General features: G+C 37.8%; 1 protein-coding gene across 1 annotated transcript in view; it reads left to right on the top strand.

Annotated features, from left to right (window-relative positions):
* Nucleotides 1–19,231, top strand: part of LOC150087624 (sterol O-acyltransferase 1-like) — a 283,384-nt gene that overhangs the window by 248,618 nt on the left and 15,535 nt on the right. Inside the window, exon 11 of the mRNA XM_090369891.1 lies at nt 1,880–2,012. Within this exon, the coding sequence (XP_090226017.1) occupies nt 1,880–2,012 (133 nt within the window). The remainder of the gene's footprint in view (nt 1–1,879; nt 2,013–19,231) is intronic.

Raw genomic sequence — 19,231 nt, 5'->3', positions numbered from 1 at the left:
CACCTGCACTGAGTCAGTAATGTCAGTGGATTCATCCAAGGCGATCGAATAATAAATGGCTTCGTTTTGCCATATTGTTTGAAGTTGTTCTGTAATATTACAGGCTAATTCAAGTTGCCAATCAGTTATGGTCCTCCTTGAAAGAGATAGTTGTTTTGTACTTATTAACCTTAGCTGAATCTAAACATCCCACAACTTCAACAATGCATTCTTTTATGATTTGCACATCGCTAAATGGCTTACCTCTTCTTCCAAGTATATATGCTACTTTTTGTTGCATCAGCAAAGTCAGTCCTTTGTCCTGATGTAGTTTTGAATACTTGTTGCTGCTGCTGGTACTTTCCATCTCTCATTTTCTCAAGCTCAGACTTTCGAGGTTCTCCTTCTAGTTTAGCATAATTGTTGTCCTTATGAATCGGATAATGCTGATATGCATTGTATTTCTTCACTGTTGCCAATATGGAATGACAGCGCAAACACATTTTATCATTCACTGCAACAATGCAGTACTGCAATTCCCATTCTTCATTGAATTCTCTCGTTTATTTCCTTTAATGCTCTTTTCTTATTTCTTGACATAATCGGGTTACCAGTAAAAATTAAAAATGAAATACGCAGATTGGAAGATTCAGTTTTAAAGGAAACAAGCAATGGAAACTGATGGCACTGTGGAGAATGACTGGAATGTCAACTGATACTGATAGCAGTCAGTGAGATGAGTCATCGCTGATAAGTAAGGCAACATTGCCAAATGAAGTTCAATTTCAACTGGAAGTGATGCCATATTATTATTATTAGCTATATGGTGCAAGGAAGCTTGAGGCTTAGGCTACACCAGCCAAAAAAAAAAAAAAAAAAAATTCCCCTAGTGAGAGAGAGAGAGAGAGAGAGAAAAGTAGAAGGGAATCACTAAGAAAGAGAAGAATGATGATATCCAGCTCAGGACCCTGGGTGTGCCAAGCCCATACTCACCAGATGTGAGCCCCTAGGGTTGTCTGTCATCTATATGGGAAACAATAATATTCTGTAAAGATTAGTGAATTAGAATAAATGCTTTATTTTGTATTTACTTTAATATATAATCCATTATTATTTTCCTTAACTAGAAAATGCAATGCATACATTTTATTTAACATTGCCTTTTCTTTCTTAAGAAGCTCTCAGGACTGTGATGCGAATCACTGGGTGGTTGCCATTTTGCCAATTACTGAGTTGCCACTGACAGTCCTCTTGCTAACTACACAGTTATCAATATAAATAATTTTACCTCTTCACTTTGTTTTGACCTCTATCGATCTGTCCAATATTTTTATGCCTTTTATGTTTCTTTTGCTAATGTAAGGCATAAATGTAAACTAATTTATGTAAGGAATAATGATATATAAAGTTTTCCTTAAAAATATTTTGAGTTTGGTGTTATGTCATAAAATAAAAGATGGATTTTGCATTTGAGAGAAATAGACAAAAGGCGGCAACTGGTATCCCAAAAGGCCGCAGGTTCACCACCCCTGGGATAACTGATGGAAGTGAAGTATAATACAATAAGCAGAAGAAATAGAACTTTCAGGTAGTGAGTAATGGGATATTTATGTAAATCACAATTAACTAAAAGATAATTCCTAATTCACAAAATAAACTAAAAATTTTATAATTTAAAAAAATGTCTAATACACCAGTTACAAAGCAAGCAGTTGTATTCTGTTTTGGAATATGGTTAACTATGAGAAAATTAATTATTTTTGAAAATTTCATAATAAATTTTTCAATAATAGTTAAGCATTATTTTGTTCAGTCATAATTTAAACATGATTATAACTAATAATTTATATATCGCCTTCTAATATACTTGTTTGCTTATCATTTGTTTTGTTTTTTTTAGTTATTAGGAAGAAACAAACTGATTTCTGTACTGTCAGTATTTATGGTGTCTTCAGTGGCTCACGAATATATTTTCACTTTCACTTTTGGATTTTTATACCCCATCACTTTTATATTTAATGCAATAGGAGGACGTGAGTATTATTTGCTTTCATGGCTTTGTTGAGTTAGCAAAAAGTAAAAGAAAAAAATTCTAGTAATATTTCTGTTTTTTTTTTCTTTGGCTTGGTGATCATGCACTTTATATCTAGAAACAAAAACATTTATTTTTTTTTCTCTCTTTTTTTAATACAGTAGTCCAAAACATGAAGGAATGAATTTATAGTACTCTAACTGGAGTTCTATACTTAAATTAGATGGACAGGGAGTGCATAACTTAGGAAAATCTATTAACATAAAACTGAAAATCTTAGCACTACAATTTTCAGTGCCCATTCACTCTCCCTCACATGAAAGAAACACAAAAATCGGGGCATAAATGTAAACTGTTGAGGGAAATAGACTAATAGACTGGACATCAGAAAGTTAATTCAGTATTAAAATAAGCTGCTTTTCTGGGAGGTTTGAAGTTCACAGTCTGGTTAGTGGATTAATTATTTAGCTTTTATTATTTTTTGATTGATACTGCAAAAACCTAGCTTCGCTGCATCTTATTGCCTATACTAATACATGTGGTGGAGGAGTTTTCCAGCAAACAGAAAAAAAAAAGAGATAAATAAAAAATTACTTGAATTTGAAGTTTAACAGCTAAAGAATAGTAGCAGTTTCCAAATCTCTTCTAGTATATTTAGAAGAAAGGAGCAGTGATAGATATCAGTTCCTACAAGCAAAGCCTATGAAAATATTTATAAACATGGGGGATTCCACCCCTTGCTCACTTCACTTTCGAATTCCTAGTTCTGTAAAGCAATCAATGTAATGAATGTATTTAAAATCTCCGTCAATGAGTTATATTTTTGTATTTAGTAAGAATAAATCTGAAAATAATTAAAAGATAACTGAAAAAGTAAAAACTTATATTAATCCAATTCTTATTTCAGTGGATACATTACTGAAAACTTCATTATATACAAATTGTATTGATCTCTTCAAGTTTTTTTCATCTATATTGGAAATTTGAATTTAGATATAGCCATAGAGAAAAGCCCCATATAGCTGACTGCATCAAAATAACATCTTATTCTGATCTAAGTTAAGACCAGCGCAATTAAATTTTGCTTCTGTCTTTTTTTTTTTTATTATTTTTTTTTAATTGTCATGTTGAAAGCCAACCATATGAAAAACTTTTCTATTGAGAACAAAAAGTAAACTATAGCTGGAACAGTAAATGATTGGCTTTAAAGGAAGTTTTTTTTTGTTTTTTTTGTGGGATGGGGGTGGGGAGATTTATGGCTACATGATAGAAATGATTTAGTGAGTGGGGTTGCTGTTCTTGAAACTTTGCTTGTTTTGAATAGTCTGGAATTTAGGAAGGTTTTTATGGGTTTTTTTCATATGCAGGAATAATACAAAATTTTATACAGCTAATAAGGTTTGTACATAAACAGCTTTTGAAAAGATTTTATTTCAGTGTTCAGTGCAGTCCCCTAAATTGCAATCCACTTTTCTCCCTAGTTCTCAATTCCTTTTACACTGTCCAAATAAAGCCACTGTGAAATCCAGCCTCATATAGCACATATCACCTCTTCATTTTTGAGTGAAATGTTTGTCCACGAAAGAAAGTGCTTCTTAATTTTTGGAAAGAGAAAAAAGTCACTGGAAGCCAGGTCTGAAAAATAGGGCAGGGGAGGTTGAGCATTTTGTGCAGCGTATCTGGAATTGCAAACACTGCAATGATGGACTGTTGTGCTATTGCATTGTCTGGTAGACAAGATACAATGGCCATCACCACTTTATCTTGATTACTTTATGACTTTAACTATTTATTGCATATTACACTGGCCTGTGATAACAGCTACATGCTGAAGGTACCAAAGTAGTGCACACTTAAGAACTACTCTTTGAGTATCTCAAAATATGGAGGCCATCACATTATTATTATTATTATTATTATTATTAGCCATATAGTGCAAGGAAGCCTGAGGCTTATGCTGCACTAGCCAAAAAAAAATTCTGAGTTACCCAGGGAAAACACACACACACACACACACACACACACACACACACACACACACACACACACACACACACACACACACACACACACACACACACAGAGAGAGAGAGAGGTTGTTGTTGTTATTATTATTTGATTTTTAGGAGCATTAGCAACTAAGGCCATATTGCTCCGGGGATATGCAGTGGTCATTCCATGACCTTTCCGCATCCTCCGTATTTGGTGGTCACGAGCTCGAACCCCAGTCTAAAAGCATGTGCTACACACTGCTGCTCCTGCCCACCTGGCTACGGAGGTGCCAAGAGAGAGAGAGAGAGAGAGAGAGAGAGAGAGAGAGAAGTAGAAGGGACTCACCAAGAAAGAGAAGAATGATGATATCCAGCTCAGAACCCTGGGTGTGCCAAAGCAACAACACAGAATTTCTTGGATGGCAGAGATGATGTATATGTTTACAAGTCATGTTTCGAAGCTTGTATCAGGAACAAAGTGGTATACATGTTACCCATATTTATAAACTGAAAAAGAAAGTCTTCAGAATGCTGTCTATATAATCTCCAATTTTGAAAAATTTTGAAAAATTAGTTTATTAATCAAGTGTTTTTACCTAATTTCTAAATTTATTACAAAGATGACATTTTGGGTCCTTGCCAGATCCTATCATCAGATCATACAGAACTAAAATAAGGAAAACAGAAAAATTTAAGTTTACATTCTGGACAACTTCACATCAAATTTGCATCCTTAACAAATTTTAAAAATTATATTTAGATTCACAACTAAATTTTATTTTCTTAAGCATTTTTCATATTGCACTTACAAGTTTTCAAATTAACCTTCTTAACATTTTTAACATTTTTAAAATATAGCAATTTTAGTTCAGAAAATGAATGAAAGTTTTATAAATTAATTATGCATAAAATTAATAAAATTACAATATCATTAATTGCCATTATAGTTTTATAAATAAATATACAAAAAACAACATGCCTATTAACAGATTCTCAATCTGGCTTGTCTGAGTATAGTGTAATTTGACTGGCAGCACTGGGGGTTCCCCCAACTCTGTGATTGATACTCTGTGACATGTGACATTATCTGGCCACTTAGTCTAGGATCTATTGGAGGCCATAAACCCCTAGTTACTGACCTTCACCATGGAGAGGCAGGGCAGGTTAGCAGGAAGAAATAGACTGGTGGGGCAAACACTAGGGCTGCCTGAGCATCCTAGGGAGGGTCCTGCTTGTCTAAGTAGGACAGCTCTATTTGAATGTAAGGTTTTAAAACTTTGTCAATGCCTCAGGCTCAGTGGTAACAAACCATTGATGGCCAATGGAAATGGCCAGATATTAAAACCTCAAAACCAGTGGCTAAATTATGCCAATACAGCTGCATACAGCAGGGGTCCAAGCTTGTGAAATTTGGAAGACAGATTTCATTAATAAACAAGAAATATTTTAAATTAAATGTAACACATTCCTATCAACCCTGTGACTGGCCATCCGAGTATTGTTTAGACTGATGCCATTCTTATAGAAATAATTGTAAATAAAAAATAGTCTTGAAATATTCAGCAAATCAGCGTCAAATATAAATATACATCACAGTTTGATTTTATTCTAGTGTTGGTGAATTTATTTTATATTTTTTGTATCTGTGCATACTATGATTATTGTCAGAGGGCAATATGTTTTTATTTATTAATACACAAAGTTGCCAAATAACAGTCTAGCTATGACCAGTGTTGTCATTTTAGCATTTTTTGAGCTAGATTTGGTGTTTATTTTTTTTTATCTGAAACGAAACACTACAAGGACTACTTTGAAAGTGTCTGCAATTCTGCCCAGACACGATAGGAGGGAGTATATGATGAGAGCCTTGTCGATCAATTCGGCCCTGGAAAGATTGTGCAAGGCTCAAGGGGTAGAATTTTTTTCAGCCTGGACTGTACTTGTTAACAGGAGAGATTGCTTCTACAGGGATGGGATACACTTAAATAGAAAGGGTGCAAGAATATTTGCTGATGCTATCGAGGCAGTGTTAGGTGGGTCGGAAAACTGCTAGCTTGGGAGGAGACAAAGACCAATAGATTGACAGTAGCCACTGGTGAAAGAGATTCTTGCACTGCTTCTATTAGAATGAGCAGAAGCCTGAAAAACAAGATGCATGATATTTCAGAGACTGCTGGGAGCCATTTCGGTACAAGTAAACACATGGGTTGTGTTAGGGTAGCTAAGAATAGAAACAGGTGAGGGTATACACCTGTCCATACTTGCATGTACACCAATGCTAGGAGTTTAGTAAACAAATTTGATGAATTTGAGGTATTGCTCAAAACATCAAAGGCAGATATTGTTGGGATATCAGAGACGTGGTGTCACACAGATATAAGGGATGCAGAACTGGAATTTGGGGAGTACAAGTTCTACAGAAAGGATAGACAGGATAGGAAGGGGGGAGGGGTTATGCTATTCTTCTTCTTCTTCTTTGGTCCTTAGCTGGCAGCTGGGGGAGGCGGTTGGCCACGCAACCAGTATGCTGCTGTAGGTGCCGCAGGGTTTCGGACTTGCTCTGTGATGTTCTTCCATACCTTACGATCCATGGCTTCAGTCCTGGCCTGGTTAAGGTCGAGACGTCGGCTCTTCAAGTCATCTTCCACTTGCTTGGCCCACGTTTTCCTAGGCGCGGTTCGTTGGATGCTCCATTGGGTGGGTCGTTGTCTCCAAAGGAGTGTGGATGGTATTCTGTTCGTGCCCATTCTACATACGTGGCCAAACCATCTGAGCCTTCGCTTCTGGATTTGGTCGGCAATGGTTGGTTGCTGTTGGCATCTGGCGCGGATGGTATCATTAGTGATGCGGTCGCGAAGAGAGATGCCCAAGATCTGCCGCAGGCATCGCATTTGGAATACCTCAAGTTTGTTCAAATCTAACTTGAGACAAATCCATGTTTCCGAGGCGCCTCCGTAGCCAGGTGGGAAGGAGCAGCAGTGCGTAGCACACGCTTCTTGATTAGACCGGGGTTCGAGCCCGTCACCACCAAATACGGAGGATGCGGAAAGGTCAGGGACTGACCACCGCATATCTCGGAGCAATATGGCCTTAGTTGCTAATGCTCCTAAAAACCAACCAACAACAACAACAACATGTTTCCGATCCGTAAAGAAGAATGGGCAGGATCAAAGTCCGGAAGAGTCGGATTTTAGTCTTTGTGGAAATGTTGGTCCTCTTCCACAGACACCGTTTGAGCGAGGCGAACGCAGTGGCCGCCTGTCCAATTCTGCTGTGGATTTCCATGGTGGATGCAACTTTCTTCTCCTGGACCAGCGACCCAAGGTATTTAAAGTCCTGCACTTGCTCGATCTGGACGCCTTCGAGATAGATGGTGGCTTGCGACCCATCTGTTGTCAGGGCCTTTGTCTTACCAGCATTGATCTTCAAACCGTATGGCCGGGCAATGCGGGCAATGTCGTAGAGGATGTCCGTGGCTTCAGCGTCGTTACCGGCAAGGATAGCACTATCATCAGCAAACATCAGGTCAGTCACATAGTGATCCTTGTCATATTGTATGCCCTGTCTGTTTCTGAATGCTTGCCTCATAATGGCGTCGACCACGATGTTGAAAAGCAACGGGGAGGCTACATCTCCTTGGCGGACTCCAGTTTGGATGGTAAATTCCTCAGATAAATTGTTCTGGATGTGCACCTGGCTGGTTAAACCGTTGTATGCAGTTTGGAGGAGTGTGATGACTTTTCGAGGTACATGTTCAACCTCTAGTAGTTTCCATGAGGCAGGCCGGTGGACACAGTCGAAAGCAGACTTAAAGTCAATGAAAACAATGACGGTTCGCTGTCCACACCGGATCCTCTCCTCCATCAGCTGACGAATGGCAAAGATTTGATCACAGCATCCTCGCCCGGGTCTAAATCCTGCCTGTTCTTCTCGACTGGTTTGCTCGCGATGTTTTTGCAGTCTTGACTGGATGATCTTCATAAAGACCTTTCCGATGATGGAAAGGAGGCTGATGCCATGGTAGTTCTTGCAGTCCCGGTTATCACCTTTCTTGTGGATCGGTACGATAATGGCTTTCCTCCATGTTAACGGAATTTGTTCAGTGCACCAGATGATTTTGAGGAGTGAGTGTAGTCAGCGAAGCAGTACATCTCCCCCGGCTTTGATCGCTTCTGTGGTGACTTGGTCCACTCCTGGTGCCCTGCCATTCTTCAGGGATTGTATGGCTGCTTTCACTTCTTCTACTGTAGGCTCAACATCGACCATGGAGACCTCAGGGGGGTCGATCGAGAGTGCTGTTGCTGGCGGTCCCTGAGGTGGGTCGTGATTATACAAAGCTTTGAAGAATTCACTCCACCATTGCAGGCGTTCGGATGGTGATCGCACGAAGGTCCCATCAGCATTCTTGATGTTGTCACTAGTCAATTTGGTCTTTTCCCTCTCAGACATCTGAGGGTGCGGTAGAGAGTGCGGTACTCGTTTTTGGATGCCGCCACTTCAAGATGCTATTAGTTAAGAAACACATAAAAACCAAGGAAGTGAAGCCAGTCGACATTGCTGGACAGTGCAGTGTTGAGTCAGTTTGGTGTGACATACGCATTGGGAGATCAAAATTGAGAGTAGGAGTGTGCTATAGGCCTAATGACTCTGATGAGTATAATAAGAAACTGTACAGGGAAATAGAGTGGGCCAGTAAATCAGAGAGTCTTATAATGGGAGATTTTAATTTCCCAGATATTGACTGGAATTTGGGGGCTGGTCACTCACACACTAGCAGGGCTTTTGTGGATTTATTGGATGATTGTTTTCTACATCAGCATGTTTGGGAGGCAACTAGAGGGAGTAATAGTCTTGATTTGATTATCAGCAGTGATTCTTCATGCATTAAGAATCTGCAGATAAATGAACCACTAGGTGGCAGTGATCACAGTGTGCTGAAGTGGGATTTACTCAAAGAGGTAACTACCATTAGGGGTAAAGGGAAGGGTTATTGCTTTCGTAAAGGCGACTACGATGGACTGAGACAGTACTGAAATTCTATACAGTGCGATCAACTGATGATGTTACCAACAGCAAATTCAAAATGGGAAGCATTCAGAGAACTTATCTTGGAAACTACTAGGCTTTACATACCAACTAAGAAATATTGTTCAAGGTTTAGGCCAAAATGGATGTCAGATGAACTAATGAGGCATATGGCAGAGAAGAAAAATGCATGGGATACTTACAAATTAACACATGACACAGAAGCCTATGATAGATACAAGTTGATATGCAACCAAGTTACAAAGGAGGTTAGGCAGGCGAAGGCAGATTACGAGAAATCCTTGGCAAGGGATGCAAAGAAAAACAGCAGAGTTCTTTACTTATGTAAACTCTAGAAGGAAGGGGATGAATCAGATTGGTCCACTTGATATTGATGGGTCAACTGTTAATGATCCTGCTCAGGTAGCTAACAAACTAAATGAATATTTTGCATTGACATTCACACATGAGGAGTTATTCAGCGAGGGGAATGCCAGAGGTGTATTCAACTCTAGCAGTAAGCTACAGAATCTTGAAATAACTGAGAGTAAAGTGGAGGAGAAATTGTTGAAGATAAACACAAGAAAGGCACCCGGGGTGGATGGGATCTATCCAGTTATATTAAAGGAGGCAGCAAAGGAAGTAAGCAAACCCTTAGCCATAATTATGAGAGCTTCCTTGGACTCAGGGGAGGTACCCACAGACTGGAGATGTGCAAATGTGACCCCAATTCACAAAGGAGGATCAAAGGCTGACACAAGTAATTATAGACCTGTGAGCTTAACTTCTGTTCCAGGAAAATTAATGGAGGCACTGGTTAAAGAAGCACTGCAGGATCATTTAGACAAGACTTCAGTTATAGCTCGGACACAGCATGGTTTTGTTAAGGGGAAGTCTTGCCTGACCAATTTGATTAGATACTATGATGCAGTTACAAAAGAACTGGATGCAGGGAATAGCTTTGATATTATATACTTGGATCTTAGAAAGGCTTTTGATACTGTTGCACATGGAAGACTGCTACACAAATTGGAGCAGTGTAACATTGGAGGCAAATTGCTGCTGTGGATAAAGGGATGGCTGAGGGGGAGAAGACAGAGAGTGGTAATCAATGGACACTGCTCGTCGTGGACTAATGTTATTAGTGGAGTTCCTCAGGGCTCAGTGTTGGGTCCATTATTGTTTTCTGTATTCATAAATGATATTGATGATGGTATATCAAGCTTAATGTCCAATTTTGCAGACGATAAAAAGGTTGGCAGGGTTGTCAAGGACACTACTGACACTATGCTGCTGCAACAGGATCTGGAAAGGTTGAGCAGATGGGCTGAGAGGTGGCAAATGAAGTTTAACATTGACATATGTAAAGTACTACACATGGGAAACAGCAACCCCAGAGCCACGTATCAACTCTGTGGTACTACACTGACATAGTGTGCATAGTACACTATGTCTTGTTGCCCTTCTCTGTACTCGTTCCAGCAGCTCTACATCCTTCTTGAAATGAGGCCTCCAGACCTGTATACAGTACTCTAGGTGGGGCCTGACCATTGCCTTATACAAGGGAATAATCACCTCCTTATCCCTGCTGGAAAAATTCCTGTATATCACTGACAATACTCCATGAGCTACTCTTGCAGCCCGTCTGCAGTGCTCAGAGAACTTCATATCTGTACACTATGGTACTACACTGACAGTGGTAGAGAATGAAAGGGACTTGGGGGTGGTTGTGCAGGCAGATATGAAGTTCTCTGAGCAGTGCAGACGGGCTGCAAGAGTAGCTCATGGAGTATTGTCAGTGATATACAGGAATTTTTCCAGCAGGGATAAGGAGGTGATTATTCCCTTGTATAAGGCAATGGTCAGGCCCCACCTAGAGTACTGTATACAGGTCTGGAGGCCTCATTTCAAGAAGGATGTAGAGCTGCTGGAACGAGTACAGAGAAGGGCAACAAGATTAGTGAATGGAACAAAGGGGTGCTCTTACGAAGAAAGGCTTAAGTTTTGCAAATTACAGTGTCTGGAGACTAGGCACCAGCGAGGTGATCTGATAGAGGTGTATAAAGCCTTGAATGGTTTGAGCATGCTCAATGCTGAAGGGAGTCTTCCTCTAGCTCAGAATAATCACCTGAGAGGGCATAAATTCAAATTGAGGAAAGACAGATGTAGGATAGACGTGCAGAAATTTGCCTTTAGCCAGTGGGTGGTTGCTTGGTGGAACAGACTTCCATCCCTTGTCATGGAGGTTGATAGCCTAAATAAGTTTAAGGCTCAGCTGGACAGGTATTTTGAACGAACAGAGGGGTGAAGTGGAAGTGGGTTTTTTTTTTTTTTTGGCTGATGCTGCATAAGCTTGCTTTCTTGCATCAAATGCCTCTACTAATTCTAATGCTAATGCTAATGCTAATGAGTTATTACTATGCTAGCTAGAGACGCATCTAAATTTCAGATCCTTTGATCCTTGCTTATGTTGGCAACATTCTGAAACTGACTAGTGCATTGCAAGGAACCTATTCTGTAATTTTTATTATTATTATTATTAATATCCACATGATGCAAGGAAGCCTGAGGCTTATGCTGCACCAGAAAAAAAAAAAGTTCCCAAGTAACCCTGAGAGAGAGAGAGAGAGAGACAAAAGTAGAAGGGAATCACCAAGAAAGAGAAGAATGATGATATCCAGCTCAGGACCCTGGGTGTGCCAAGCCCATACTCACCAGATGTGGGCCCCCGGGGTTAAGTTAGCTGTTTGTTTGTTTGGGAATTTTTTAGGTGCATCGGCATCTATGGCCATAGTGCACCACTGTAATTAGCATTTATCCCATTTTGTTCAGAGAGCGGATTAAGCAATGACCAGACAGAGTAAAGCGTCTACCTCGGTCACTCCAAAGCATGCAGTTTCGTTAAATTTATGGTTTTGAGGTTCATTTGCCATTATCACATTAACATTCTACCCTTGTCTATTGCTTTATTTCTATACAGCCAACAAGACCCAAACTTTGTCACTGGCCATGAATAATACATTTTATAACCTTTTTATATGTATCTGTTCTGTTTTTGTTTGAGGCAGGAAAATTTGTTGCAAAGTTACTTGAAGGAGTAACTTGGGAAATGAGATTGGGAAATGAAACAAAAAAAATCAGCCAATCACAGTGATTTTCATTTGCTTTATTGGCAGAGAAAGAAAGCTCTGCAGCTGTTATCAAGCATCATGTACATTTTGTTATGCTACATTTTCAAGTTTCTCAGAGCAAGAAACTTTGTCACTCATTACGATTACAACCATTCTCTTCTAACTTGTGATGGAAAGACTGTAGACGTAAGTAAATTTATTTCTCCTGTTTTCATTAGTTTACATGATGGACCATTCAAAAATTATGAATGATCCATGATGTTGGTGATTGTCAAACGTTGTCCAGTTTTGATACTAATATACGTTACTCATTGTTGTAGATTTATTTTTTATTTTCGTATTTTTTTACTATTCTTTACATTTTGTTACTCTGGTTAGTAAATTTTTTTTTTATTGAAAATTTGTTGCTGAATAATATGAATTTTATATATTTTTATATGAATATATGGTATTATAATATGAATTTTCACTAATCACTCAGAACTCTTCAACTTCCTTTTTTTGAAATTTGACTTTCTGCAGTGGTTTCACTTTTCGAATTACTGGAGTAACCTGCCCAAAAGATAGATGCAGTAATAAATCATTCCTGCATGCAAACCACTGTTCTGAATAGGTTTAACAGTGTTGATGTAAACTTGTCCTTTTTTGTTTGTAAATATTCATTTACTTTGAGTAGGTAACTACAATAGAACCCTGATAAGAAATTCCCACATAAGAAGTTTTCCCCTGTACTGGGTTTGGTTTCTTAAGTCCCAGTTTCATCTCTGTGTGTTGTAATGTATTAATTTTCCTTTCCTGGATAAAAAGTTTTCCTGCATAAAAAGTTAATGATAAAGAATATACAGAGTATTATTATAATGACATTTTCCCAATTAATACGTTTTTTAAATATATAAATTATTCATTTTTAATATTAAAAAATATTAAAGAATATAAACATTTGGTAATTGGTAAAAAGTCAGTGCCAAGAATCATTTTATTTCATAGTAAACCACCAAATTAGGTGAAATGGCATTGTTTTTGATATTCGTGTACAGTACAGTATCTGGAGTAATTGGGGGGAGAGGTCATCCACATTAGGTGAGAATCTGGATTAGTGAAGCAATAGATAGTCCTAAAAGACAAAAAACTTAGAACACAAATAAATGGAAAATTTAATGATATAGGCAGTACTGATGAAAATAAATAAAACAAAACTACTGTAGAGCCTTTATTTAAAAACTCTAAAAATACAATATTTTTATGTTGTTAATTGTCTTTTGTGATTTTATACATTTATCAGGTGGCACTGACATTGCACACCAATGGAACTTGATCATTGCTGTGAATACCACTTAAATACAGCTTCTTCCAGAAACGCTTCTTTTGACTTTTTTAATGTCTCTCTATTTAATACACTGCTTTGACACAGCCTATTGACCAATTCAAATTCTTCAATTTTTTTTTCCAGGAACACCATTTTCAAGTTAAAGTGTTTTCTTTTTATTTCACTTTTTAATTCTTTAGAACCCATAATTATAGAAAATATGTTAACTTATATATACTTATAAAGAAGTGTGCAAATGAAGAGATATAAGCAATAGCATCTGCCCGACTGAGAGTCAACAACAACATTGAACAACACACAAGACAATGTAATGTATGTTCCATCTCTCTCTGCACAGTCAATCAGCGTGCAGTGAGAGTTACTCATCTGCCTTCCTAAATCCCGTGTGTCTTTCAAAGTACTTAACTGTAAACAGAATTTTCACAGTTCAATCCGGATTAACTGTAACCAGATTATCGAGGGTTTACTGTATCTCATAATATGGTAGCCTTCACAACGAGGTTGCCCCGATATTGCACTACCACCAATAAGCAATGCTTCTCCAACGGCGACAATGGGGTGGTCTTATCCACTGAGAATCCATTAGCGAGTAGTAGTAGTACAGGAGGCATGTAATGCAAGAAAGCAAGCTTATGTAGCATTAGACAAAAAAAAAAAAAAAAAAAAAAAACATTTCACATATCCATTCCCTCCAAAAGTTTGTCCAGTTCCTCCTTGAATTTATTTAAGCTATCAACTTCCACAGCAACAGATGGAAGTTTCTTCCAGCAATCAACTACCTGCTGGCTAAAGGAAAATTTCCACACATCTATTCTATAGTATGAATCAGAGCTGTAATACTCAATATGTTCTACGTTGATAATAATATTTGTAAAATAATAAGAGGAGTTTACCTCAATATAGTACGTAGAACACTTCCCTACGGAAGTGTTCTATGTACTATATTGAGATAAACTCCTCTTATTATTTTACAAACACATCTATTCTATAACTGTTTTTCCACAGATTTAATTTATGCCCACTCAGGCTTGTAATCTGAGCAAGAGGAAGAATCCCATCAGAATTTAGCCTGCTCAACCCATTTAAGGTCTCATACACCTCAATCAGATCACCTCGCAGGTGCCTAGTCTCCACATGTTGCAATTTGCAGAACTTAAGTCTTTCATAGTAACAGCAACCCTTTGTTCCCCTTACAAATCTCATTACCCTTCTCTGTATTTGCTCAAGAAACTATACATCCTTCCTAAAACAAGGCCTCCAGACTGGAATGCAGCACTCAAGGAGTGGCCTGACCATTGCCTTATAGAAAGTGATAATCACCTCATTTTCGCTACTAGCAAAATCTGTATTGCCTATTCGAAAATCCATTGTCAGAGCGTTGCTTATTCGAGGTAGTTCAATATCAGGGCAACTCGTTGTGAAGGCATTCACAATATAAGATATAACAGAAATGATGCCATTTCATCTACTTCAGTGATTTACTATAAAATAAAATGATGCTTGGCACTAACTTGTTCAATTAGTAAATTTTCCATAGTCTCAGACTTTCAGTGCTAAAACCTTTTTAGTATAAACATTTTGATATTATGGAAGTGATATATTGTAACTATTTTCCATAATCGGATAAGTAGACCACATTAAGCGATAAGTTCTGATGGTTGTTAACACTTCTGAATTACTTTTGTGGAATTTTTCTCTATCTTATTGTAATTGTGACCTTTTGAGGTACGATGAAACTCCAAAGGAGTTCATTCTTCCAACTTGCAAGGAGTTTAATAAACAGAACGTTAAACAATTAGAAATCCTCATTTTAAAAATTTTCCCATAGGCAGAGTAAAATATTTTTAAATACTAAAATAGTACTTAAAAATAATCTTTAACTTGTGTATGTTAAAGATTGTGTATGTTATTATGTACGTATGTTAAGGGATGAATCAGATTGGTCGACTTGATATCGACTGGTCAACTGTTGACGATCCTCCCAGGTAGCTAACAAACTAAATGAATATTTTGCATCTACATTCACACATGATGAGTTATTCAGGGTGGGAATGCTAAAGGTGTATTAAACTCTGGCAGTAAGCTAGATAATCTTGTAATAACTGAGAGTAAAGTGGAGGATAAATTATTGAAGATAAACATAAGAAAAGCACCTGGGGTGGATGGAATCTATCCAGTTATATTAAAGGAGGTGGCAAAGGAAGTAAACAAAACTTTAGCCATAATTATGAGAGCTTCCTTGGACTCAGGGGAGGTACCCATGGACTGGAGATGTGCAAATGTGATCCCAATTCACAAAGGAGGATCAAAGTGAGACACAAGTAATTACAGACTTGTTAGTTTAACTTCTGTCCCAGGGAAATTAATGGACATTGGTTAAAGAAGCATTGCAGGATCATCTAGATAAAGTTTCAGTTATAGAACGGACACAGCATGGGTTTGTTAAAGGGAATTCTTGTCTGAGCAATTTGATTGGATACTATGATGTAGTCACAAAGGAACTGGATGCAAAGAAAATTTTGATATCATATATTTGGCTTAGAAAGGCCTTTGATACTGTTGCACATGGAAGTCTGCTGCACAAATTGGAGCAGTGTGGCACTGGAGGCAAATTACTGCTATGGATAAAGGGATGGTTTAGTGGGAGAAGACAGAGAGTGGTAATCAATGGACACTGCTCTTTGTAGACTAATGTTATTAGTGAAGTCTCTCAGGGTTCAGTGTTGGATCCATTATTGTTTTCTGTATTTATAAATGATATTGATGATGGTATATCAGGCTTAATGTCCAAGTGTGCAGACGATACAAAGGTTGGCAGGGTTGTTAATGACACTAGTGACATAAACAACCAGGATCTAGAAAAGTTGAGCAGATGGGCTGAATGGTGGCAACTGAAGTTTAATATTGACAAATGTAAAGTACTACATATGGGAAGTAGTAACCCCAGAGTAACATATCAACTCTGTGGTACTACACTGACAGTGGTAGAGAATGAAAAGCACCTGGGGGTAATTGTGCAGGCAGATATGAAGTTTTCTGAGCAGTGCAGACGGTCTGCAAGAGTAGCTCATGGTGTCTTGTCAATGATATACAGAAATTTTTCTATCAGGGATAAGGAGGTGATTATCCCCTTGTATAAGGCAATGGTCAGGCCACACCTTGAGTACTGTATACAGATGTGGAGGCCTCTTTTTAAGAAGAATGTAGAGCTGTTGGAATGAGTACAGAGAAGGGCAGCAAGATTAGTGAATGGAACAAAGGGTTGCTCTTATGAAGAAAGGCTTAAGCTTTGCAAATTATAATGTCTGGAGACTAGGCACCTGTGAGGTGATCTGATTGAGGTGTATAAAGACTTAAATAGTTTGAGCATGCTTAATGCTGATGGGATTCTTCCTTTTGCTCAGAATAATCACCTAAGCATAAATTCAAATTCAGGAAAGACAGTTGTAGGATAGATGTGCTGAAGTTTGCCTTTAGCCAGCGGGTGGTTGATGCTGGAACAAACTTCCATCTGTTGTTGTAGAAGTTGATAGCTTAAATAGATTCAAGGCAGAACTTAACAAACATTTAGAGCGAGTGGATGGGCGAAATAAGTGCATTTTTTTTTTTTTAGCTAATGCTATATAAGCTTGCTTTCTTGCACTATGTGCCATTGCTAATGCTAATGTGTATCTTTTCATTTTTATATGTATAGTTAATATTTCATACTCTTAGGTCATTTTCCCTTCTTAGAAGTTTTCCTGTGTAATAAGTTCTAAACCTCCAGTCCTTTGGAAAACTTCTTATTCGGGTTCTACTGTGTTTGTTTTTTGTTTGTGAATTTTCTTATTAAACTGTAGTGTGTAATTTTGCCCCTTTGTGAAAATGAGCAAAAAATATATTCAACACTTACGTGTAAAAAAAAAAAAAAGTAAAGTGCAGCCATTATCAACCCACTGCAGGATGGAAGCTTCCTCAACAATTCATGCTGAGGGAAATGGACCAAAATCTGCCAAGCTGGTCCAGTACGGGTTGGCAGATCGACCGTATTCAGCAGTGAGGGGCTTGAACCCCGGTCTACACTTACATGATCAGTGGCTTAAAGAAGCTAAATATAAAAACTGGATTTGAAAATTCTACAATGAATATTTAAATGTTTTTGTAAATATTGTCAAGGCAAGCTGACAAAAAATTAAGTAATATTGAAAGGTATCGCAATACAAACAAAACACAAGAAAGCTGAAGAGCCTTTCGGCATCAGAGAGTATTCCTAATAATTGACATTGTAACCAGTGAATTAAAACACAGCTTCATGAGTTTGAAAACTATTGCCGACTTATTTTCATTTTTAACACCAAAAATATTACTGAACACAACAGATGAAGAAATCATGCAAAACACATATTGCACACAGAATCAATATTCAAATGATTTATCCAAATTTTTATCTCCTCAGTTATTACTTTTTGTCAAAATGCTCCAAAGAGAAATAGAGAAAATTAACACAATAAGAGAATTGGTTGAACTAGAGTTGGTGCAGTATTATATCTCCAGGGGCTCACATCTGGTGAGTATGGGCTTGGCACACCTAGGGTCCTGAGTTGGATATCATCATTCTTCTCTTTCTTGGTGATTTCCTTCTACTTTTCTACTTTTGTCTCTCTCTCTCTCAGGGTAACTCGGGAATTTTTTTTTGGCTGGTGCAGCATAAGCCTCAGGCTTCCTTGCACCATATAGCTAATAATAATAATGATATGAGCATGAGTTACACTGAAGTGTGTTCATTATTAATTTTTTTTGACAATTCTGGCAACCGTGGCAACAATGGAATGATTGTTTTCAAAGCTTTATAATAGAAAGCGTTATAGCACTTAGTACCATTCATGGACTGCAGGTTGAGAAGATGAAAGAAGATATTTGTTGACATTAGACTTGAACTTCTGTACATTGTAATTTTTAGGAAATACATATGAAGGAAGGTTGTTCCAGAAAATGGAAATTGAATTTATTCATTCACAGTAAAAGGATGTTGACTGGTGGCGGCACATGTTCGGACTGTTTTGAAGGAGAGAGAGCGGGAATTATAGAAACCAATTCAAAAGAACAGTGCCCATGGAGTGAGCGGAGAGACTCTGTTAGAAATGAGTATTAATTAGCCTAATTACCTCCTTTTGAATGGAATCTAGAAACTATGACAGATTTTGGGGGCACTGCACCAGATGTGGAAACAATATTCCATTGTAGGTTGGATTTGTGATTGGTACAGAGTGAACAGCTCTTTGGAAGAAAACTAATGCCGAGAACAAATGAGAAAACCAGTTTTTTAGATGCAACAGAAGCAATATTTATAATATGATTATGCCAAGAGAGAGATTAGAGGTCAGGGTAATCCCATTATAACAATATGATCTTGCCTAAAAATCAGAGTGTCATTGAAGGTAAATATAGAAACAGAAAAATCCTTTTTGCGTGATATAAGACAAGACTGAGTTTTAGAAGGATTGAAATCAACTAAGTTATCTTTGCTACACTAGAGAATTACCTGGCAATTGGCATTTAAGAAACTGGTAATGGATATTCAAGAAGTTGAAGCTCTTTATGTAGGGCAAGGTTTCTCAAACTGGATGGTGGAATGCAATGTGCTATAATCAGCAAAACTATGGATAGAATTTTTGGTCAATGGAAGAAGAACATTACTATACAAGAGGAAAAGTGTGGGAGAAAGAATTGAACCTTGGGGATCACCTGCATTAGTGGAGAAGTTAGA

This window comes from Mastigoproctus giganteus, chromosome 3 (assembly GCF_048544385.1).
Source record: "Mastigoproctus giganteus isolate SK-2022 chromosome 3, ASM4854438v1, whole genome shotgun sequence".
Taxonomy (NCBI): Eukaryota; Metazoa; Arthropoda; class Arachnida; order Uropygi; family Thelyphonidae; genus Mastigoproctus; species Mastigoproctus giganteus.
Note: the sequence above shows the minus strand (reverse complement) of the source record. Positions and strands in the feature narration are given on the sequence as shown.